The sequence below is a fragment of the Sus scrofa genome, chromosome 13 (assembly GCF_000003025.6).
Source record: "Sus scrofa isolate TJ Tabasco breed Duroc chromosome 13, Sscrofa11.1, whole genome shotgun sequence".
NCBI lineage: Eukaryota > Metazoa > Chordata > Mammalia > Artiodactyla > Suidae > Sus > Sus scrofa.
This window is the reverse complement of record NC_010455.5, coordinates 151,868,778-151,893,756: the sequence shown is the minus strand read 5'-3', so window position 1 is coordinate 151,893,756 and position 24,979 is coordinate 151,868,778. Positions and strand designations below refer to the sequence as shown.

At 36.7% G+C, this 24,979-nt stretch overlaps 1 protein-coding gene across 24 annotated transcripts in view; it reads left to right on the top strand.

Moving 5' to 3' along the window:
- Positions 1–24,979, top strand: part of BBX (BBX, HMG-box containing) — a 286,716-nt gene that overhangs the window by 111,335 nt on the left and 150,402 nt on the right. For 23 of the 24 annotated variants that reach the window (XM_021070468.1, XM_021070469.1, XM_021070466.1 and 20 more), the window contains one exon: positions 6,400–6,473. The exons of the other annotated variant lie outside the window; for it this stretch is intronic. In XM_021070468.1, coding sequence (XP_020926127.1) covers positions 6,452–6,473 — 22 coding nt within the window. In that variant the 5' untranslated portion in view covers positions 6,400–6,451. The remainder of the gene's footprint in view (positions 1–6,399; positions 6,474–24,979) is intronic. 24 annotated transcript variants of the gene reach the window in all.

The window sequence follows — 24,979 nt, the reverse complement described above, 5'->3', positions numbered from 1 at the left end:
CGTGTTGCTGTGGCTCTGGTGTAGGCCGGTGGCTATGTCTCCGATTAGACCCCTAGCCTGGCAACCTCCATATGCCGCGGGAGCGGCCCAAGAAATAGCAAAAAGACCAAAAAAAAAAAAAAAAAATTATGTAAATTGCTAACGAGTGACTTCCTTTTTTTTTTTAATCAAATGACTACGGACTAAATTGTTTAAGTAAGGGTGTGATTTTCTGTACATTGTTAATTATTACTGATTAAAGGAGTCCTTTTTTACCTCAAAGGACAAGGTGGTCCTGAAGTTCCTCCAGTGGGTTTCATTCACAGAACTTTTCACTAAAGACACAGGCTAATTCTTCAAGTGCGTAGGCCAAGGTTTACTGGGGCTAACCCACAGTAATGCATAGGTGGGAAATCCCACAGAGCTGGGATTATCTTAACCTTATAATTTCCAGCTCAGTGGCTTGATAGAGCTAATGAATCTTCCCAAAGTACCTGGTGGTTCCCTGTTGGTGTTCCTCATATAGCTGCTGGCAAGCATGTTTTTATACTCTTCCTGGAAGTGAAACTCCTTCTGCCTTAAATGTGCAATTTCCCCTGCCTGAGAAGGTCAAAGGCATATTTATATAGTTCACAAGAGTATAAAAGAGGCATTCAGGGCCTCCCTGCCAAGCCATCTGACTGGACTAATGCCTACTCATTTTCCACCTCTACTTATGGAAACCGTAGAAATTCATAGTTCCACCATGGCCCCTGAAACAACAGTCTTAACGGCAAATGAGCATTATAATAAAATATCCATATTATCAAATCAGCTAATGGAGCTTGAAATTGGTAGGAATAAAAAGTGGTTGTTTAGACTGTCAGAATTAAATATAAGTTAAAACTACCTAAATTAAAACAAAATCTACCTTTTGAAAAACTAGCAATTCACTTAGTGTGGAAATGCTGAGACTATTCAAGGCAAACTTTAGCATGTTTACAATGTAATTTTTTATTAAATGCTTTTCTACCGCATAGTTTTAACGCTAGTGAGATTACTAACATTTATTAAGCACTTTCTATATGCCAAACACTTTGTATTTATATTCTTGTAATTTAAGGCAACTTTTAGAGGTGTAGGATTAGTGCAGATGAGGAATGGAGGTTCCAAGTGTCTCAGAAAGTGGCCCATAATGGCAGGCTAGTAAGTAAACAGGGCCCCTGAGATTGGTATGCTTTGCAGAACACTGTGCTGCTAACCGTGCCCTGTTGTTTGAGACTATGGACTGAAAAAAAAAAGGGCAAGTTGCATTACTTTCTCATTTGCCCACATTTCATATTCCACTTTCTAGTCTGAAGCCTGCATTCTTGACCAGATCTGCCTCTGGATCCCTCCCATCTTTCTTCTTGCCGGTACGGAACTTAGGCTCGGCCTCTGCTGTGCCTGTGACACCCTTCTCCATTCTCTTCACATCCCAATTTGCAGCTGGTGCTTCAGGTTCCAGCTATATTTGTCTTTCACATAAAGATTTCCCTCGTGTTATCGAACTTTTTGGGAATTCTTACTGGTTTGACATTATATATTTCTGTCATTGTGTAACCTTGTGCATGTGTGTTTGCCTGTGTGTGTGTGTGCAATTACCCAACTAGATTGTTGGCTTCCAGAAAATAGCAACTCTTATAATACCTTTTGTAGTGTTATTACATAGTAGGTCATCAATAATTTCTCAAATCTGTGCTGTAGAGATGCGTGTAGATAGATGGTAGGTAGTTTTTAAAGCATACTTTTATAACTGGTCAATTTTTAGTACTGAAGAGGAGAGGATTTCCAAATCTTTCATCTTGCTGTTTTAAGAGGTCCATGTCTAACAATGAATGCCAAGAGTTTTCTCTCTCTTTCTGCTTGTATTTTCTAACATCTTTCTGGAAATTCCAAACAGATGGACAGATCTGTAATGACTTAATAGTTATTTTATTTTGCTGTTAGTATCATCTAGTGAACTTTTAAGACTTGTTTGCCTTTATTACTTGTTTAAGGTTTCTTAACTGAAAGGCTCTGGGTCATGAGGAAATGCAAGGTGGGGGTGGGAAGGTGATAAAGAGATACTTCAGATTTGCATTTTAAGAAATTTTTATTTTCAGTATAGCTGACACTTGTAATTTCTGTTAAAGATTGGTGCCTGGCCAGAAATGCCTGTGGTTTAAGCTTCAACTATAAAGACAGGCAGGGTCTTTGATTTTAACAGGTGTTGTCTTTATTCATACTTCGTATTGTCACTGTCACAGTATGAAGTATGAATAAAGACAACTCTTTTGTTAAAAAGCTTATATGTTATATATCTTCCTGCATTTATCTTTGTCTACTTGAAGATAACTTATTCCAGCAAATGATTTAACTGGAGCTTATCATTTCTAGAAAAAACATCCTTCACCCCTGGTGTACCACAGTGACCTGAGGTGTGGAATTTATGGGCCAAAATTGCATAATAGCTGGCATGCCTTTTCAGTACTATTTTGTAATGTACTGGTAGTCCTGTCGAGGAGATGAAAAGAATATTGAGTGCAGTGGGTTGGGTGGGGGATCTTATGCATACACAAGACAAGGGAAAGCTTTAGTTAAATCAGTGAGTCAATTGGTTTTCTGTTTATTTGTTTGTTTTTTACTGTAAATATGTATTTACATAGAAGTAAGTGCTTAGTGTTTAAGTTTTTAAACATTTAGGTTTTATTTATAAATATGTAGTGTATAAAAAGTGAATTGAGGAAAACAAAATAATTGTATTTATTTTAAAAAGTAGCTTTAAGACAGGAAAAAATTAAGACCATCTACTTTGTAAGACTAGAATACATATTGTTGGGAAAATGGACGAAGGCAGTGGAAGATTTAGTGAAAGAGTGGATGTTAAGACTTATTTGTGACCTGGGTTTGTTTTGACTCTCAGAGGTCGTGCTGACTCTTAGATTAGAAATACAGCCTCTTTCACAGCGTAAACATAATTGAAAATAATAATTTACAAGTTTGCTTTCTTGGGCTCTCCATTTTGTTTTCTTCAGGTGTAAAAAAGCATGAGTATTCTATTTTCAGGAAGATAAGGAAAGAATCTATTTCTTTTTCTAGCAGTTTGGCTGTTTTTCTTGTTGTTTCTGGCTCCATAAATGGAGAGGCATCTGTACTGTTCATTGTATTATGCTCAGCAAGTTTTTTTTTTTTTTTTTCCATTTGAATGTAATTGTTCCTTAGCAAATAATTGCAGTCCAGAATGACTTTTTATTGAGCTTGATTGAATTAGGGTTATGTATGAAAATGAGTTAGTTAAGGCTTAATCTATTACCCAGAGAATTGATGAAAACATCAGAAAAGCAGTCATTCATGGGAATTAAATATTCTTCCATGTAAATGGGCAACATGGTTGCCTGGAGTCCCTTCTGTAGTGACTAGGTTGTAGTGACATCAGGGTGCAAAACATAAAGTGTTGGCATGGAAGGGGATTTTGCCATGATGTGCCTTTGAATGTTATACTGGGCATTAACACTAATGAGGGAGCCTGCCTCATTGTAGAAAGTGGCACCTCACCTTTTTTAGTATAACAAGCTTTCAAAACATACTGTCTCAAGGGGTAATGTGTAAGCTGCCACCAAGCCAGTTGCTTTCGGGTATTGCAGTGGCTGTTTAGGCCAGCTCTTGAAGATGAGTTTTTCAAATGTCAAGTCAGATGCCCTGTTTGTGGTAAGAGGTAAATAATAGGTAATTAAAAGTTAGCTCTCTCACCTGCCATGATCAAGTTTCTTGGAGGGAATCCTGAGCCGGGCCAGATCAGGCCTGGCTAGTTGAGCATCCTGTGAGAGGCAGTGTCATGGAGGGGGCAGGGTCAGGAATCCAAGAGCCTGTGGGGATGAGAGGGATGGTTAAGAGGAAGCCTTAGAGAACATAGGCAGGCATACGATGGCTTAGTTGAAAATCCTGGCTTTGGTCTAAGGGCATGTTCAGGTATTCTGCAGGGTTGTATTCACCCTTTAGACATTTCCTTTTCTTGCCCACCCATCCTTCTGGCATCTCACACAGCCACCCATTTCTATCAAATCAAAATGTTTTGTGAAGTACTTGTAACTTAAATGCAGAACATCTTTTGCTGGAACTCCTTTTCTCAGGCTACCCATGTGGGCATTCGTAATAGCCATATAAAATTTGGAGTTTCCAAGTTTGGCTGCCAGAGAACTCAAAGGGAGTCTGTCTCAGGCAGGGTCTTCAGTCCTGCAGTTGACCTCTGCTCTGTGGCTGACTCCCTGGCTTCCCCCTCCTAGTCAGTTATGTGCAACATGGTTTTTTAGTTATCCTGAGTTTTAAAACCTGTATTGGCCACAACAAGGTCAACCTCTTTCCTCTCTCTCCCCACTTTATCTGTAGATAGTTGCATCATAGGTGATAAAGTATTGAACAATAATCAAAATAAGGTATAGATATGGTCCATTGTTTAGTATATATCTGATTATAGAAACAAACAAATCTATAAGCGTACTTTAAAATTAATGAGAGTTTATTTTTGAGCTCCTAAAAGAACTTCTGCATATAGGATATATTAGCATATTTTATTTCCCAGATAGCATACACTCACTTCCTAAACTAAAAAGTAAGCAGGAGTTCTCAACGTGGCATAGCAGAAACAAATCCGACTAGGAACCATGAGGTTGTGGGTTCGATCCTTGGTATCCCTCAGTGGGTTAAGAATCCAGCGTCGCTGTGAACTGTGGTGTAGGTTGCAGACACAGCTTAGATCTTGCGTGGCTATGGCTGTGGCGTAGGAAGCCAGCTACAGCTCCAATTAGACCCCAAGCCTGGGAACCTCCATATGCTGCAGGTGTGGCCCTAAAAAGACAAAAAGACAAAAAATAAAAATAAAAAACAAAGTAAGCAGATCGCGTAACTGTCAAAATTAAAGGTGGACCCTCTCCTGGTGTTGGCAGTACTAATTATATTTATTTTGTTTTTAGTTTATACCAATTTATTTACTTGACAGTTATTTACGGATATTTATCATACAACTTTTATTTTAGTGGTTTTCTTCTATACTGGCCTTTTTGGATTTATATGAAAAAAAAGTATGGAAATAAACATAAGAGATTGTGTATGTGGTTTTCTTAAAACAGCATTTTAATATTGTTAAGTTGCCTAGTTTATGACAATCGACAGATTTTTATATCATTTATTTAATCAGTTTTTGGAATTGTACACATCCTTGGTAAAAGCATAGGCATTTAATTTGAAAGTATTCATATGTGTCCTTTGTAGTTTGCTTAAAAAATCTGGATTTATTCTTTCATCCATACCCTTATTTTAAAAATGTGGATGAATGAGTAGTATCCTGTGTGAAGCCACGGGAGACCGTTTTCTTTATTCTTCCCAGCTATTATTTTCTTCAGTAGGACTGGGTGACAACTGAATCATCTAAGCCTAGTTAGGATTACTCAGATGAATCATTACGTGTTTTTGATATTTACTGTGTAAGCACCAATTCTTCCATATTATAGTGGCTGATTAGGGCAAAAAACTTTAGCCAAGCCATAAAATGACTAACAGTATGGCTAAAGCCAGGGAGTGGTACCCAGTTTCTGGAGTGTGTGTAGTCTACTGATTGTAAAGAAATATATTGTCATAATATTCGGGGGGGGGCAGGAAATTGTCTTTATTAGCTGAATGTGGATTTAGTATCACCATGAAGCATCTGGAAAACTAAATGAGTGTCTCACATAGAAACTGAAATAACATGATTCTTAGAAATTATGCAATTGAGGTATATGTTTATATTTGCAATATTAATGTAAAGTATTCATTTAATTTTTACACTCTTGCTGATTTTCATCCTCTTACATTTATTTCGTCACATAGAAAGTAATTTTTTGGTAACAGCTTTTCTCTATTTGTGTGTATTTTCCCACCCCCCACCCCCAAGGAAAACTATCTTGGCTTCATTCATTGTCTTTAAACCATATAAAAGATAAAATATAAAATATTAACATCTGAACTATAGCTTACTGGTTGGGTTGGGCCAAGTCATTTCAAATAATTTGGATTTAGTCAGAATATGAATTTAATGCCATGTTTTTCCAGAGGATTCACCTGTAACTCTATACCTAATTGTAGTCAAAATGCCGAGAAATGATTGCGTGTAATTCTTTGTCTCTGTAACTTTAATTTCAGAATTCCCATGGAGTAATATTAGTGACTATCTTTTTGTTAAATTTGGCTATAAACTCTTTAGGTCTCTCTAAGTTAGTAGAGGGATGTTTAATAATTTGTCTGATTTTGATTGGCTGTGAATTTGTCTTAATGATTACGACTGTTTTGCCAAAGGAGATTGGTTAAAGGAGAATAAGTGTCAACTTTGTTTGAAAGGGCTTCCTGGCTCACCATTTTAACCACTTTGCTATGGGTCCTTCACAGAATCCTGCTGCATCACAGAAGCTGGAAGTTCTGATGTTCCATTGAAATCACAATGGAAAGTCTTGACTTGACTGGTAAGAACAGCACTGCAGGTGCATCTTTCTTACTTACCTGGAAGCAGTGAAGCAGTCAAGAGCTGTGTGTTATCAGAGCTGGTCTCAACTTTTTCCCATCTGATGGATTCACCTTCCATATTGATCAGGGAAGTGTGATAATTTTGTATTTTTTTCTTGTCAATTTCATTAGTATTTTTAAAGTGATATTTTAATCTCCATTATCAAGTAAGTTAAATTTTCCTTTTAAATCATGAATTTAAAAAAATTAACTATTTCATAATCTCTGGTTCATTCCTCTGCAATAATGGGCTACTGTTAAAAAGACAGTTTATTAGGTCCTGAATATCTGGAGGATACATGCCTAAATAAATATTACGTAGGACTCTTTGCCCAAAGCCTTTTTTTTTTGTACTGCCTTTGGCTTTAATTGAAAAATGAATTAGTATCAAAGCATTATGGAGGGTTTTTTAAACTATTAAAAATAATAGAAGTGTGTATAGTAGCATCATGAAACTATTTTGAATATGAAAACCTCATAGTGAAAAAAAAGTTGATTTTAAAATATCTATATGGCAAATTATAATTTCATGTGACTAAGAAACATACTATTCTTTTCTCTTGTACAGAAGTTATATTCAAAACTTCTCCTTTGGCAATATTGTAAGATTAATTTTAATAATGATTACTTAAATGCATAGAGTTTTCTCAGTCCTGGAATACAATTGTGATTGCTTTATCAACATTTGAATACTTTATGGTGAACCGATGATTTATAAAACCAAGGAATTTGATATAAATTAAAATTAACAGAAATAGTAAATATTATTTGGTAATAATTTTCAGGACATGAACTTATTCTTCAGTTTCTCTATTCATTGAAAATCTTAAATCTTTTCTGTTCTTAAGTATTTTTGATAGGTTTTTAGGTCTGTCTAGAATAGTTGTGTCTACCTTTTTGTTTTAGTAAATATATGACTGAATGTTGCCTTTATGAAACAAGCATTCATATCAGTCTCTGAACCATTCTTCTGAATGTTACAGTCTAGGGTTATACACTTTATAAAAATAACTGCCATTTAGCTTGAAAGTGTGTTACTACACCAACAAAATCTTATTGCCATTGACAAGATTGGGATTTAGTTATTTTCCCTACTTTCTGTGCTGTTCTTTAAGGCTTAATTAAGTTAGAAATACAGATTCTGGTTTTAAAAATGCCAATTAGGGTACAGTTGATTATAGTTTTATCAGGTCAGTGGAAGAGACTATAGAATGTTTGAATATTGATATCAAAATTTCAAATATATTTTTAATTACTAATCCTAAAGAGTATAGTGAGATTTAAAGAAAATTAAATTTGTGGCAATATTCTGGATTTTCTGAATATGAATACATATATAAAAAGTAAAACAGGAGGACATTTTATATTACCTTTTCAGAAAACTAAATCATTAATCGACAGTTTCCTGGCAGTCTTGACCTAAGTAGCCTTCTGAACTGTGATTTCTGAATGTTAATCAGGTTATTTCAATAAAATGTTTTATTGACTATAAGCAGAAATTGACAAAATCCTATTAAAATCTAAGTATATTTCTAGCATACGTATATGTTCATCTTAAATATAATATTAACTAATGGAAAATATGCTGTACAAAATCAGGAGTAAGAAAACAAATCATGGAAGATGTTACCTAGCAAAATGATGCCAGGGTTCAGTAGATCTAGAAAACATGCTACAATAATATATGTCAGCTTTGGCAAAGTTATGTCTCATTACCCAGAGAGTTCCCAGATTTCAGTGGTTTATAGCGGTAAAATTTCTTTCTCTCTCATGTTCATGTGTCTGATGAATTTGCTATCACTCTACTCCATGTCCTCTTCATTTCTGGGCCAAAGCTGAAGGATGACCCCTTTGGGATGTACCAATTTTGTGGCAGAAAGAAAAAGGAATGATGGTAGAATCTGGGCTCTCAAAACTGCTGCTTGGAGGTGGCACATGTCATTATGTCTCGTATTTCATTGGCTAAATCATGTTACATGGCCAGCTCATGTCATAGGATAGAAATGGCCTTTTAAGAAGGTGAGGAGGCTGATAGGGAGGCACAGTGCATATTTTAAGTGTAATATCTGCACAATCCTAACTAGGGCTCTTCTAGACAGAATGCACCTAATATAATAAAACTTCCAAGAAGTCTTACAGTAAATGAATCTGTTTAACATGTAAAATTATTGACTGTGAATCCTCTTATTACATGGAACACAGTGAGTTTGATACCCTGTGACAATTTTTAACAAATGAGGAATTGATAAAATTCAAGAGTTTTTTAAAGTTTTAAAAGTTTTATCACGTTTCCCACTATGTGATAAATGGAAATATAGTATATATTAGGCTTACATTATTGTTTTATAAGTTATTTAATAGTGAATGAAAATTATTGCAGACTGGACTGTGGTTTGAATAAAGAGTTGGGAGAAATAATGATACTCATAATAACTTCTTTTGTATATTTAATTGGTTGTAGAACTTTGACAGGTATTATTTAATTTGATATAGAAGAAGAGCATGAGAAAAATGGGTTCTTTGCTTTTTTCAATAGTAATATCATAATTTTACCATATAATGGTAACCAAATGCTTCTACTTAAGATCAATTTCAAGAATCGTTCTAGAGAGAAAGAAAGAATGCAGACACTGTTGAGAGGTTAACAATCTCATCCCATGAGTTTTCTAGTGTACTTCACCTGGGGTCATATTCATTGTAGAGTGATTGTATTTTTCTCTCCTAAGCTTTCTAGAAAATTGCTGGGCACAGTGAACTCAACCAGTGTTGATTTGATTAATCCCACAGGTTTTATTAAACACTGCTACCAGACCTGTGTGAATTAAGATGATTTAAATATCTATAAGTATATAAATAAAGCCTTGATAATTTATAGTTTCTTAAGACTGAGGAAAAGGAACATTCGTAGATGTCTATGGATTCGGAGAAATTTAGGCATAAATCCTAGTTCTGGCACTTTTTAATTGAGAAAATTTGGGTGATTATTTAATCTCTCTGAAATTTTGTTTTCTCTTCTTAATATTGAATAATGATCTCTACCTTGTGGATAATTAAATGAGGGAATTATGTCAGGTGCCTGATACAGTGCCTCACACATTGGAAGCACTCAGGAAATGGTAGTTAAGAAAAATGTGATCAGGGTTCCAGAATGTTGAATGCATTATAAAATACCTGTGATAGACATCTGACAATATGTACATGTCTAAAATGTATTTACATATTTGTATTTAAACACACACACACCTCTCTGAGAATTTTAAAAAATTGTCCCAGATATATAAGAACCTATGTATTCTTCTACAGTTCTATTGAAAATTAAAAATGACTTTATATCCTTGTCACCTAAAGGATGAATCCTGTCGAAATAAATATTAACCACCTATGATCTAATAGCTCACTTCTTACCACCGAGAATGTAGAAGTCCTAGGGACAAAGTGATTGCCAAATGTGGACATATGGCCTTGACTCTTGAATATTAATGAAGTCAGCAACAAGAAAATAAAAAATCTCAAGGTACAAGAACAAGAGATAGTGTTGCCAAAATTTTCTTCCCCATATAGAGCAAGTACTACTTGGTTTCAAAAGAATCAACATTTCTATTTCAAGATTCTTATGCTCCTATTTTCTCGTGAGGGTGAGATTATGTAGATTCCTCTGAGGACTTCTCTATTGACATTGTCCCCTCTCACTCAGAATCCGGCATAACAGAATGATATCTCTTAGGATTCAAAGCTTTATGCTCTTCCCAAATGACAGTTTAATTTAGAATAACACACACATATATAAATAATTTTTAGGTGAATTATTCAATGTGTTCCAAGCACTTCTTTTTATAAATGAGTCATTTTTGTAGCAGCTATCCATTACTTATTCAACTGGATTGCTGGTAGAGTCAAACTGTCTCAGAAATTGAAGCTTTTCATTTTTAGAGATTAAAGAGTCTGCTTGGGCTGCCATAACAAAATATCACGGACTGGGTGACTTAAGCAACAGATATTTTTTCACAGTTCTGGGGGCTAAAAGCCCATGGTCAAGGTGCTGACAAATTCTGTTTCTGGGGAGGTTTCTCTTCCTGGCTTGTGGACAGTCGCCTTCTTGCTGTGTCCTTACATGACCTTTTCCCTGTGCCTGTGAAGAAAGCATTCTGTGGTCTCTTCCTCTTCTTATAAGAACATTAGTGCTATCAGATAATGTCCCCACCCTAATAACCTTACCGACACTTACCTACTTCTAGGGTCGATTTTCCAAATAGTCACATTGGGCTTGGAGACGTCATCCTATGAAATTGAGGGTAACCAGTACAGTTCATAACAGAGCTAACTGTTTTTCTGTGCTGAAGAGTGAAGTGAAAGTTAAAAAAATAAATGTTTTCTATGTTCTTAACCTGTAAATAAGAAAAACTGTTTATTATAGTCATCCAAGAGTCTAAAAATATCTTTGGACCTTTGAGGTGGGAAACATTTGAAATCACTGAATTTCTTCCAATTTGAAGTCACTGTACGAAAAAGAGCGTCTTTGGAGTGAAGGAATCAAATCTAAGAGCTTGAAAATCAGAGTGTTTTGTGTGATGGAAGAATTACATCATTGTAAACATTGATTTCCATGTGTATTAGCTGTTATCTAGGAATGGAATGCATTTGAAAATTAGGTTGAGGAATAAGACAATTACTCCCTTTGAGTTATATCTGCTTCTGCTTACTATAATCAAGCCAGTTCACATTTTTCAAGGCAGTAAGTAGTCTTTTACTTTGTGATTCAGTTGTGAATTCAGCAGGGTAAATGGTATACTCTTAAAATTTTAGAAAACAGAAAGAATGTCTCTGAAATAAAACCAGCAGAAGCCACAGAGTCCTAAATCTGGTATATCTATCTGTTTATTTTCTTGGATCCCTTTCTTTTTTATCTCCATTTTCCTTTTCTCTTTCTGCTGATATCAGCTCTTAAGTTAGGAAGTCATTGTTTGGAATTCTCAAGTAATGGTCTAAATGCAATTCTTTGAACATCTGTATAGTACTTCTTTCTACTAAAATGATAGAATATTAAATAAGCCATTTGATGAGTGTTCAGGATGTATGATAGGTAAATAGTACTGATATAGATTGAACTTTTAGTTTTACCTTTGAACTTTTAAAAATGTGTATTCTAGAATAGAACTAGAAAGATCTGGTGATTTGATGCCTATCTAAAGCAGAAAAAAACGCTCAGAAGGGAACAAACCTTTGAGACTTAATATACCTTTGCATAAAGTTATTTATTTATTATTTATTTGTTTATTAATTTCTAAAGTCTATTTTGTCTGATATGAGTATTGCTGCTACTCCAGCTTTCTTTTGATTCCCATTTGCGTGGAATATTTTTTTCCATCCTCTCACTTTCAATTGTATTATGTCCCTAGAAGTGAAGTGGGTCTGTTGAAGATAGCATATACATGGATCTTGTTTTTGTATCCATTTAGCTAGTCTCTGTCTTTTGATTGGAGCATTTAGTCCATTAACATTTAAGGTAATTATTGATATGTATATTCTTATTGCCATTTTATTAATTGCTTTGGATTTTTGTTGCTTTTTTTTTTTTTCCTTCTTCTCTTGTTCTCTCCTCTTGTGGTTTGATGACTATCTTTAGTGTTGTATTTGTGTTGATTTTTCTTACTTGTTTGTGTTTGAATTGTAGATTTTTGGTTTGCAGCTATTCTGAAGTTTTGATATGAGTCTGTGTATGAAAGAGATTGTTTTAAGTTGTTCTCTTAATTGCAGGTGCATCTCAAGTGTCCTGCATTTGTACCCTCCTTTGCTCATGATTTCTGATTTTGGTGGCATAATTGTGTGTGGATAATTTCATACCTTTACTGTATATATACCTTTACTGGTGAGCCTTGTCATTTGTGGTATTTTTGTTTCCTGTTGCAGCCTTTCCTTTTCTGCCTAGAGAAGTTCCTTTAGTATTTGTTGGAAGGCTGGTTTAGTGTTGCTGAATTCTCTTAGCTTTTGCTTATCTGTGAAGCTTCTGATTTCTCCTTCAAATCTGAATGAGAGCCTTGCTGGGTAAAGTAATCTTAGTTGGAGGTTTTTTTCTTTCATCACATTAAGTATATCATGCTACTTCCTTATGGCCTGCAGAGTTTCTGCTGAAAGACCTGCCAATAACCTTATTGGAGTTCCCTTGTATGTTATTTGTTTTTTTTCCCTAGCTGTGTTCAATATTTTCTCTTTGTCTTTAATTTTGGTCAGTTTCCTTAATATGTGTCTCGGGGTGTTCCTTGGGTTTATTTTATATGGTACTCATTGTGCTTCCTGGATTTGAGTGAGTGGTTCTTTTCCCATGTTGGGGAAGTTCTTGGCTATTGTCTCTTGGAATATTTTTTCTGTCCGCTTCTCTCTCTCTTCTCCTTCTGGAACCCCTATAATACAGATGTTGGTGCCTTTAACATTGTCCCAGAGTTCTCTGAGACTCTCTTCATTTTTTTCAATCTTATTTTCTCTTTTCTGTTCCGCATCCGTAATTTCCACTAATCTGTCCTCCACCTTGCTTATTTGTTCTTCTGCCTCCTATATTCTGCTGTTAGCTACTTCTAGTGAATTTTTTATTTCTGTTATTGTATTTTGCATCTCTTCTTGTTTAAGTTTTATATCTTGTATCTCTTTGCTCAGTGTTTCCTGTAAGTTAACCATCTTGACCTCCTGTTTATTTCCAATGTCTTGCATCATCTTCAGCATCAACAATCTAAAGTCTTTTTCCTGGAGGCTGAGAATCTCCTCATCACTTAGCTGATTTTCTGGGGTTTTACCTTTCTCCCTCATCTGAGTTATAGTTCTCTGTTTTTTCGTTTTGAAAGGTTTTTGGTGTGATGCCTTTTTTACAGATACTAGAGTTCTAGCCTCTCTTACTTCTGGTATCTACCCCCCTTGTGGCTAAAGTCAGTATGGGGGCTTGCTGTAGGCTCTCTGATGGGAGGGGCTGATGCCTGCCCACTAGTAGGTGGAGCTGATTCCTATCCCTCTCGTGGGTGGCTCTTTGTCTCTGGGTGAGATTAGAGGTGGCTGTGTGCCTGGAGGGAATTTAGGCAGCCTGTTTACTGATGAGTGGGGCTGTGATCCCACCTAGATTGTTGTTTGTCCTGGGGCTTCTCAGCATTGTTGAGTGGGGCCAGATTTTCCCAAAATGGCCACCTCCAGAGAATGGCATGCTGATGGATATTCCCGAGAGCTTTCCTTCCAATGTCCTTCCCCAACAACAAGCCACATTCACCCCTGTTTTCCCAGGAGGTCCTCCAAGAACTGCAGTCAGGTCCAACCCAGATTCCTGTGGATACTTTGCTTTGCCCTGGGACTCAGTGCACGTGAAAGTCCTTGTGCGCCTTTTAAGAATTCCGTTTCCTTCAGTCCCATGGAGCTCCTGTGCACAAGCCCCACTGGCCTTCAATGCCAGATGCTCCAAGGGGTCTTTCTCCCAGTGCCAGATCCCCACACGTGGGAGTTTGATGTGGGGCTCAGAACTCTTATTCCTGTGGGTGAGTCTCTGTAAACCAGTCATATTCCAGTCTGTGGGGCTTCCCACCCGGGAGGTATGGGGTTGCTTATATCGTGAAATTGCCCCTCTTACCTCTTGATGTGGCCTCTTCTTTGTCTTCTGGAGTAGGGTATCTTTTTTAAGGTTTCTGGTCCATTTGGTTGAAGATTGCTCAGCATTTAGTTGTAAATTTTGTTGTTTTTAGGAGAGAAGTTGAGCTCCAGTCCTTCTATTACGCCATCTTAACCCCATATTTATTTTTGTGGCTGCACTTGCCGCATATGGAAGTTCCTGTGCTAGGGATTAAATCTGAGCTGCAGCTGTGGTATGCCATGACTGTGGCAATACTGGATCCTTTAACCCACTGCACTGGGGCTAGGGATCGAAACCATGCGTCTGCAGTGACTGGAGCCACTGCAGTCAGATTCTTAATTCACTGTGCTATGGCAGCAACTCAGTGTATGAAAACAATTTTAAATTAACTTGTAATATTTATTTTCTCACCTTGTGTGTTACAGACTAAAGGATAAGTTATTGCGTGTTGAGCAGTGATCTAATTTTGTGGATGGCAGTTTAATTGGTTGAAAGGCATCTTAACTCTTTTATCGACTTTTGCTTTCAGTTTTCTCTGTAAAACTTAAAGAATAACTCAATCTCTAGCCTTATATATAATAAATTTTAGTGATGTATTTCTTCTGAACTGTAGGATCAGTCTACTGATTATTGGATTACTAGTTAAGGACAATGTAAATAAATTCAGACACAACCACTTTATTCCTAAATACTACTCTGAAAGGTGACAGATAAATTATTTTTATAATGAAGTCCATATTCCCTCTGATGTCTTACAGAGAAGTGTGTTTCTCCAGGGAGCTAAATGGATCTAATGGAGTTAAATTTCTTGTAACATTTCTCTCAGAATTCCCATGTGTTTTAATGTAAAATATGTACTGCGTTTACTGAATATTCTGTACATACACTCATAAGTGTAAATATATATGAGTGTATACATGTGATTTTTTTCATATAACCTCATCAAGAAGATATGAGTCTATTTTGTTGATGGCTATATCCCCCAAACCTAGAAACAGTGTCTGGCATGTAAAACTTGCTTTGTAAACATTTGGTGAATTAATAATATAAGAGCTCACATTTCTTTTTTCTTTTCTTTTTCTTTTTAATAGGGCCGCACCTGCGGCATATGACGGTTCCCAGGCTAGGGGTTGAATCGGAGTTGTACCTACTGGCCGCAGCCACAGCAGCGAAAGCCAGATCTGAGCCTTGTCTGCAACCTACACCACAGCTCACAGCGGCGCCAGATCCTTAACCCACTGAGCCAAGCCAGGGATCAACCTGCGTCCTCATGGATACTAGTGAGATTCATTTCTGCTGAGCCATGGGAACTCCTAACATTGCATTAGTCATGTATTCCATTGAAGTTGATGTTAATAAGCATCCCCTGGTCTACCTGGAGATAATTATTTTTCCCAGTCTGAGTTCAGGGAGAGGAGTGTTGCTCAAAAATACATCTTTCTGGGGAGTTCCTGTCATGGTACAGTGGAACTGAATCTGACTAGGAACTGTAAGGTTGTGAGTTCGATCCCTGGCCTTGCTCAATGGATTAAGGATCCGGTGTTTCCGTGAGCTGCGGTGTGGGTCACAGATGTGGCTCAGATTCTGCGTTGCTGTGGCTGTGGCATAGCCCAGCAGCTACAGCTCCAATTAGACCCCCGGTCTGGGAACTTACATATGGCCCTAAGGCCCTATAAGAAAGCAAAAAAAAAAACCTTTCTGTGCCTTTAAGTTTGTGGTTGATTCTATAATCAATAAATGCTAGTGAGCCTACAGCAAAAAGTTTCTGGATACCTGCTGGTTCATTTATAATGTAAAGTAAGTGAGGATTTTTTAAGAATTGTAAGCCTCCTGCCAAGTACTTTTCTAATACTTTATCAGTGGCCCTGTGAGAAGAGTGCATCTGAAGGTTTCTGAGCTTTAGGGCAGGCAAATTGGTTCAGTTTGGGCCTAAAGAGATGCTGTACAGTACCTGGATTCAGTTATTACGTAACAGAAAACTTGAATAAAATCTACTTTTAGATGATTTATTCTTAGGGGATGATATTTTTAGGATATTTCTGTATTCAAATTGACCTATGAAGATGATAGAGAACACCATGTTTTGATTTTTATAACCTGCTGACTTTTCAGTTCTTCTCCCTCTGCCATGGTTTTATTACAGTTCTTCAAAAGCAGATGAGCTATTTAATTATTTCACTGTTTCCTTCAGATTTACTGAAAGGCCATTTATTTATTTATTTATTTATTTTTCGTCTTTTTGTTTTTCTAGGGCCGCACCCGCAGCATATGGAGGTTCCCAGGCTAGTGGTCTAATTGGAGCTGTTACTGCTGGTCTATGCCAGAGTCTCAGCAATGCCAGATCCGAGCCGCGTCTGCAACCTATACCACAGCTCACAGCAATGCCGGATCCCAACCCACTGAGCGAGGCCAGGGATCGAACCTGTGACCTCATTTTTCCTAGTCAGATTCATTTCCACTGTGCTGTGACGGGAACTCCTGGAAGGCCATTTATTATCAAGCATCTCTTCATGGCAGAGGTATTCCACTTTGGGTAATGTTTTAAGGTGTTGAGTTACCATAGGCACTAAAGGGTACAAGCCAGCTAGATGGGGAGGAACTGGATTCTGAAGAAGACCTAAAGAATAAAAAGATACTGTGGTGACCACTGTCCTAAGCATCCTTAGGCCATGCTGATTACAACATTGGAGAGAGTGAAACCTACAAAATGTGAGATGTTCCCATGTGCAGAGTAATATATGCCCATCTATCCCTTCAGGCACCACCCAGACGGACACAAATTGAAACTCTGAACTATGCCCTTAATGTAGTTTTTGGATACCTACTATGTTTTCAGCATTGTTAGAGTTGCTAGTCATCAAGTTGGGTGTATTATACAAAGAGACAATAGAGAAAAGTTTGAAATCAGCAGCCACTGTCAATTCCCCTTCAAATAACAAACCTCTTGTTATGGCAGTCATGTTGTCCTGCCATTTGATGACTCATACAGTTCATCTTTCAGTTCATTTGGTGAAGTGAATACTTAAAGGAAAGGTAAAGTTTTCAGGTTTGAAAGTTTTAGTTTTTCTGATTTACATGATGGGTGTTGCCTTTATTATTCATTGAGTTTCATTTTTTAGAGAACATAAGATAAATCTTACTAGTAAGACTATCTCAGTGATGATAAAGATGTCCCAGTTATGTCTCTTTCTGTGAGTTTTTACTTAATCATCAAAATCATAAAATTTTTTTTTACTGATTATTTCTATTATAATAAAGTATTCCATACATTAGAGTGTATATATAATGTGCCTGTGAAAAAAATAGCTTAGAACTTTTACTTCCTAATGCTTGTAAACATTCTTGTTCTTGCCTCTAAATTGTCAACTGCAAAATGCTCACTAGTACTCCTGGAGATTAAGATGGATAGGCAGAAACTTAAAGATTTTCTTATAGAAGACAAATTCAGGGGGTTCCTGTCGTGGTGCTGCAGAAATGAATCCGACTAGGAACCATGAGGTTTCAGGTTTGATCCCTGGCCTCGCTTGGCGGGCTAAGGATCTGATGTTGCCATGAGCTATGGTGAACGTCGCAGACATGGCTTGGATCCCACATTGCTGTGGCTTTGGTGTAGGCCGACGGCTGTAGCTCTGATTTGACTCCTAGCCTGGGAACCTACGTATGCCACAAGTGTGGCCCTAAAAAGCAGAAGAAAAAAAAAAAAAAGGCAAATTTAGGTGGATCACTTTTTTCAGCTATAACCTCGATCTCAGTAGCATAGGTTGTGAAGTCTGATGAACCTAACACAAAGCTAAATTTAACTCAGTAGCTTACTGTTTGGGCTGTGGCAGAGTTACTTGTCTTACCTGACCATGTAAGGTTCTTATGAAGCTTTAAAGTGCTGGAGGGTATGCTACCAACCCTGCAAATGCAAGGTTGCTAAGAAAATGTGTTTGTTCTCAAAATGGACAGTAGATCAAAACTGGCATTTAACTACTTTACTGCTTTAACTGTTCCTTGAAATGGAATTTCAAGCATGTTATTGTCTCTATTCATAACAAGGGAAATGTCTGTATTATACTGGAAGTCTTTAGTGAATGCAGGATCAACTTGCTTTAAATCATTAGGAAAGAGTAACATTTACTCTTTATATTGTTAGATATCTTAAAATATTTTTCTAAACAACCATAACTAATAAAAGTTTGAGTTTAATTATACTTTACCTAATTAAATCTTGCCATTTTATCAAAGTATAATCAAAATTCAAATGTATGATTTAGGAGATAAGTCATCTATCATTTATTGGATTATAGTTATTTTAGGATTTTATCACCTCATACTGTTGGTATTAACAAAATTATCAACTTAAACAATAAGTAAATTATGTAAGCATAACAGTAAATTTTTATAATCTACACAATTTTCTTCAAAGGCTGTGGTATTTTAAACAAGGAGTGCTCTTAAGAATTCTTAATGAATTTTAAAGTATGAGAGCTGTTTTTATAAATTGATTATCACAACCTGATAACTATAAAAAACTAAAAAAATTTTAAACAGCTGTGAATTCATGACCTTACTCTGTTAGTTTATGCATAAACTAGAAAAGCAAAATTTTCCTTTATTTTAGTCAGTGGCTTAGCATTTCGCAATTAATTGACCCAACAGAAGAAAGTATTTTTATTTGTAATAATTTTCATGCCCATCAGCACAAACCAGTACAGCTTTGTCTTTTGTCCCTACTTTTATTTGTTAATTTTGAATATCTTTGTGATTAGTATATCTAAACTAGTTTTGAAGATAATTTAGCACCATGTGAAGATACATTGATTCCGTCTAAAAGCTGCTCTGTACATTAGCATGTATGTATTAGATATTTGTGGTCTTTTTATAGCAGTTTTGCCCTTTCTTAGTCAAATACGTGAACTTTCTGACCATAACAACTATGAATTTTTATAGGCTTTATATACTTTTTCAATTATTAGCATATATTGAAATTATATACCTTTCTGGTCATCTGTGAGAGTGAAAAATTCTCTAGCTCTTGTATTCCTTTTTAGAACCTGAACTTAATCTTACTGGGAAAATGTTTTATGTAAAGATAGAGTAGTATACTTTCTGCTCCTTATTGATCTGATAAACATTTACTTGAACTACTATGTGCAATGTGTTAGAGACTGTCAAAGTCAAGATAGGATAATAGGCAAACTTAGGGAGAAAGAAGATGGATAAATAAACCTCATTAAGAGTTCTGAGGAAGGGACTTCCCGTTGTGGCTTATTGGATCAGGGACCCAGTGTTGGCTCTGTGAGGATGTGGGTTTGAACCCTGGCTTAGCTCAATGACTTAAGGATCTAGCATTGCTGAAGGCTGTTGCATAGATTGCAGAGGTGGCTCAGATCCACTGTTGCGTAGGCCCCAGTTGCAGCTCTGATTCGACCCCTGGCCAGGGAATTTACATATGCTGCTGGTGTGGCCCTAAAAAATAGGGGGGAAAAAAGAGCTCTGAGGCGAATCTAAAGTCCCAGGTAGGAACATCAGGGAAAACTACACAGAGAGGTAAATACAGAAGTCTAGAGAAGGTAAATAAAGGCATACTTCATTTTATTGTGTTATGCACATACCCTATTTTTTACAAGTAGGTTTGTGACAACCCTGTTTAGCAAGTCTGTCAGCATCGTTTTTTCCCCAGCAGTGTTTGCTTATTTCATGTTTTTTGTCACATTTTGGTAATTCTCACAATATTTCAAACTTTCCCATTAATTTGTGTTTAGCACAGTGATCTGTGATCAGTGATCTTGGATGTGTTACAATTACAAAAAGATTACAACTTGCTGACAGCTCAGATGATGGTTAGTATCTTTTTTTGTTGTTGTTGTTGTCTTTTTTAGGGCCACACCCATGGCATATGGAGGTTCCCAGGCTGGAGGTCGAATTGGAGCTGTAGCTTCTGGCCTGCGCCACAGCCACAGCAATGCCAGATCTAAGCCATGTCTGTGACTTGCACCACAGCTCATGGCAACACCAGATCCTTAACCACTGAGCAAGGCCAGGGATTGAACCTGCGTCCTCATGGGTGCTAGTCAGGTTCATTTCCACCGAGCCACAGCAGGAACTCCAGCGATAAAGTATTTTTTTATTAGGGCATGTACATTTTTAGGCATAATGCTATTTATTGTATCCCTAGTGTAGTACAGTAACTGTAAACATACTTTTATATGCACTGAGAAACCAAAAAAATTTGTGTGACTTGCTTTATTGTGATGATATTCACTATATTCAGGTGGACTGGATCCAAATCCACAAAACCTGTAGACCCCCATTGCCTTTGGGATGAGATGTTTGTATGGGTAAAATGGGAAATTTTGGTAGAAAGCCAGATGTAAGAGTGTCTTGAATGTCAGGGTGAGTTTATCTTTTTTTTTCCTTAAAGGCATATAAACCACTGAAATTTTTTGAGCAGGCAATATAAATAGGATGGATTGGAAGGGAAAAGAGGTAGGTCTTGGCAAGTTTGTTTTGGAGGACTTTAGCATATCCTAGGTAAGAAGAAATTTGTTCTAATAGAGGTCGAGGGTTGTAAGTAGGACATTGTGGGAGACATTTATGAAGGTTATAGCCTGTTTGGATGTATTTTGGATAAAGGTATCCATCTCATCAAATCAAATAAATCATTTCCCAACTTATGAGGCAAAAATTGAGAGATATTCATTTTTAGGAATTCCTTCAGTGAAGATTTTCTCAAATGCTTGGTGTCTGTTACTATTTAGTCTGAGTGTCTGTGCGTCTGTGCTTTTAGTGATTTTAAACTTAGCTTTCACTGTGTTTCTCAAAGAATGAAAAATCCTGTCTTGTCATTTGAACCAAACTACTAATGCGTAGAATTTAGCAATAGATTGAACTTGTGTTGGGGGTGAAGAGGGAATCCTAAGAGAGGAGGAAGCAGTAGGGGGTGTTGAAAAGGAAATCAGAGATAGGTTTTTAATTTAAGTGTAGATGGTTAGATAATACTACTACCAGAAGTAGAGAGATAATAGGAGAAACTATATGTGGAAGGGAAAGTTTAGGATAGATTGGATTTGAAAGGCAGAGAGAATATCCATGTGATTATGTATAGGATGAGTATATGAGTTTGAAAGAGATTGTGGTTAAAGACAGGTATTGCTTAAGTGAGAGAGCTGAAATCTTGAAAATTGGTGAAAGTAGAAGATATGGCTAAGACAGAACCTTTGAAAACACCGACTGACTTGTTAAGAGGAGTCTAAAAGAAAGGAAAACAATCAGATCTGTGGTGGGAAAAGCAATAGAGTATAGTGCTAGTAAGGAAGATGGAAAAGAGTTGTCAACAAAAATGCTGAAAAATAGAGACATTTAAATGCTTAAAACAGGTGTTTGGGTTAGGTGATCCATGGGTCCTTTGGAGAAAGCAGGTTTAAAAATAATTAGTTTTATTGAAGTATGGTTGATTTACAGTATTAGTTTCAGGTGTACAACATAGTGATTCATTACTTTTATAGACTATACTTCATTTATATTTACCATATAAAATACTGTTTTTATCCCCTGTATGGCAAAATATATCTTTTCAGCTTTTTTATTTTATACATAATAGTTTGTATCTCTTAATCTCCCACCCTTATCTTGCTGGCTCCCACCCTCTCCCCACTAGTAATCACCAGCTTTTTCTATCTGTAGCTATGCTTCAGTTTTCTATATCCATTTAATTTTTAGATTCCACATATAAGTGATAACATGTAATATTTGTCTTTCTCTGATTTATTTCCCTAAACACAGTACCCTCTAGGTTTGCCCATGTTGCTGCAAATGGCAGAATTTCATTTTTTTTTATGGCTGAATAGTATTTCAGTGTGTGTGGGTGGGGGGGCACACACCCGTGTGCACACACACATTAGATCTTATTTATCTAGGTATCTGGCGGTGGATACTTAGTTGCTTTCTTATTTAGGCTATTTTAAATACTACTGCTATGAACTTTTCAAATTAGTGTTTTTGTTTTCTTCAGACATACACCCAGGAGTAGAATTTCTGGGTCATGTGGTAGTTCTGTTTTTAGTTTTTTGAGGAACCTTTATACAGCTTTCTATAGTGACTGCACCCATTTATACTCACACTAACAGCTACCAGGGTTCCCTTTTCTTTCCTTACCAACGTTTATTTCTTGTAAATGATTTTTTGTTGATAGCCATTCTGACAAATGGGGGGGGATATCTCATATCTCATATTGGGTTTTTCTTTTCTTTTCTTTTTTTTTCTTTCTTTCTTTCTTTCTTTCTTTCTTTCTTTCTTTCTTTCTTTCTTTCTTTCTTTCCTTCCTTCCTTCCTTCCTTCCTTCCTTCCTTTTTTTTTTTTTAGGGCCGCACCTAGGACATGTGGAAGTTCCCAGGCTAGGGGTCGCATTGGAGCTGTCACTGCCAGCCTGCACCACAGTCATGCGGGATCCGGGCCTCATCTGTGACCTACACCACAGCTCACGGCAACGCCAGATCCTTAACCCGCTGAGCGAGGTCAGGGATTGAACCCGCATCCTCATGGATACTAGTTGGGTTCTTAACCCACTGAGCCGCAAAATGGGAACTCCTTATTGTGGTTTTGATTTGCATTTGGAGAAGCAGTTTTTGTAGTCAAGGCAGAAGCCAAGTTAAATGTTTCCAGTATTTCCTTTTTCATTCCTACTTTCTTGATTCTGTTTTTAGCCACTGTCTTCATGGAGTAATTGATAATGATTTAGCAAAGCCACTCGCTGGGAGGATAGAACTCATCTTCTTAAATGTAGTTTTAATATTCTTTTCTTTAAATATGTCACCTAAAACTATTTCAAGTCAGATCTTATCCAGATGCTAATATCATTTTTTCAAATGAATCAAAATGTAACTTTCTTTAATATCATCAGCAAATATACTTCCTAAATGCCTCACCCCGTAGAACATTGGCATTACAGAGGGATGATAAATGAATTCCCTGTTATTGCCAGTTCTTCTTTTACAGTAAGTACAGCAATACTTTTAAAAAGGCCTACCGTTTTAATAATGATTCTGGGGAGTTCCCGTCTTGGCTCAGTGGAAACAAATCTGACTAGTATCCATGAGGACACGGGTTCCATCCCTGGCCTCGCTCAGCGGGTTAAGGATCTGACGTTGCCATGAGCTTCGATGTAGGTCACAAGACACAGCTTGGATCCTGCTTTGCTGTGACTGTGGTGTAGGCTAGAGGCTGCAGCTCCGATTTGACTTCTAGCCTGGGAACCTCCAAATGCTGCAGGTGTGGCCCTAAAAAGATTCCTCCCTCCCCTACAAAAAAATATTCTGTAGGAAGCTCTTTGGAGTAGCAGGGCCGCCTGCATATGAAATTTCTAGGTTAGAATCAGATGCATGGCCACTTTTTGTTTCCATGTGTAGAGAATAGTTGCAAGTTGCAATAGTTACTTACCTATGTAGTAATAATGATTATAATGATAAAAAAAATGTAGTTGTTATTTGCACTTTATTGCTAATTTCTCTCTGCACGTATATGTGTATATGTGTGTTTATTTTTTTTCTAATCTTCACATTGATCCTTAGATGTAGGTGTCATGATTCTCATTTCATGTGTGAGAGCACCGAGGTTCAGAACATTTAAATAGTCTGAGCTTTTTGACTAACTGAAAACAGATCCAGGACGCACATCAGCTCTTCTGACTTTCATAGATCACTTTCTCTAGATGGCCTATGCAGTTTAATGATGTATTTGAAACATTAGCTTTTAACACCCTTGAAGGCAACTACTCAGGAGCCTAATGCATTATTCTTACCTTTTTCCTCCAACTAAGGAAGACTTTTATTTGCTTAAACCTACTGCCGTTTTCCACTGTTGGCTGTCAGGCACTCCTCTGTATATCTAATTCTGTTATTTATTTAATCTTCACATTGACTATGCGAAAGATAGGTGTATTTCTCCCCCAACATTTTATTTTGAAATTTTAAACATAGAGCATGACACACCCATATACTCACCACATAGATTCGGCCATTAACCTGTTACTATTTTATGTATTTACTAATACTTACTGTATTTACATATTTACTTATTTTACTACCTATCTATAATCTGTGCATCCATCATCAAATCATTTTTGCTGCATTTAAAAGTAAAGACATAGCTGCAAATCCCCTAAATACTTCAGCATGTATATTATTGACTCTAGTTCGGTATTTATGTGCAAGTTTTTTTCGGTTATAAATTTGCATTAGTGAAATTCACAACTCTTGAATATACATTTTATGAATTTAGATAAATGCATATATGTAGTCATGCAACCCAAATACCTATGGAGATATAAAGCATTACTATTGGTAGGTGTCTCTTTTTATTCCCATTTTGTACCTGAGAAAATTGAAACTGAAGGAAATTAAATAATCTAGTCTTACCTCTAATAGAGGAAATCAGGTTCTAATCAGTTTGGAAATCAGGTTCTAACAGTTTGGCTGCAGGGCGTGTGCTCCTAAGCACACTTCTGTACTGCCTGTGGATTATCCTCATGTATTCAGGTGTCCTCTTACGTTCACGTGTACAAATGCAATGTTTATTTTTAACACAAGTGTGTAGACACAGAGATAATATGTTTGGGATTAGTGAGTATAGAAATGCTGTTCTAGACATTCATTAGTTCCTCGCAAGAGATTTGTGGCAAGAGAAACTAAGAAGGAAAGAAGTTCCCTTTGTCAAAGTATTACAGTGAATCTCTGTGTAACAACTGTGTCTTAACTGGCACCCTTGATTAATGTTTTTACATATAAAGTGATCCTTTCTTAATGATGACACTGAGGTTCAGGAAAATCTTCAGGTGCCACTCGAACAATGTAAAGGTAAATAAGGAGTTCCCATAGTGGCTCA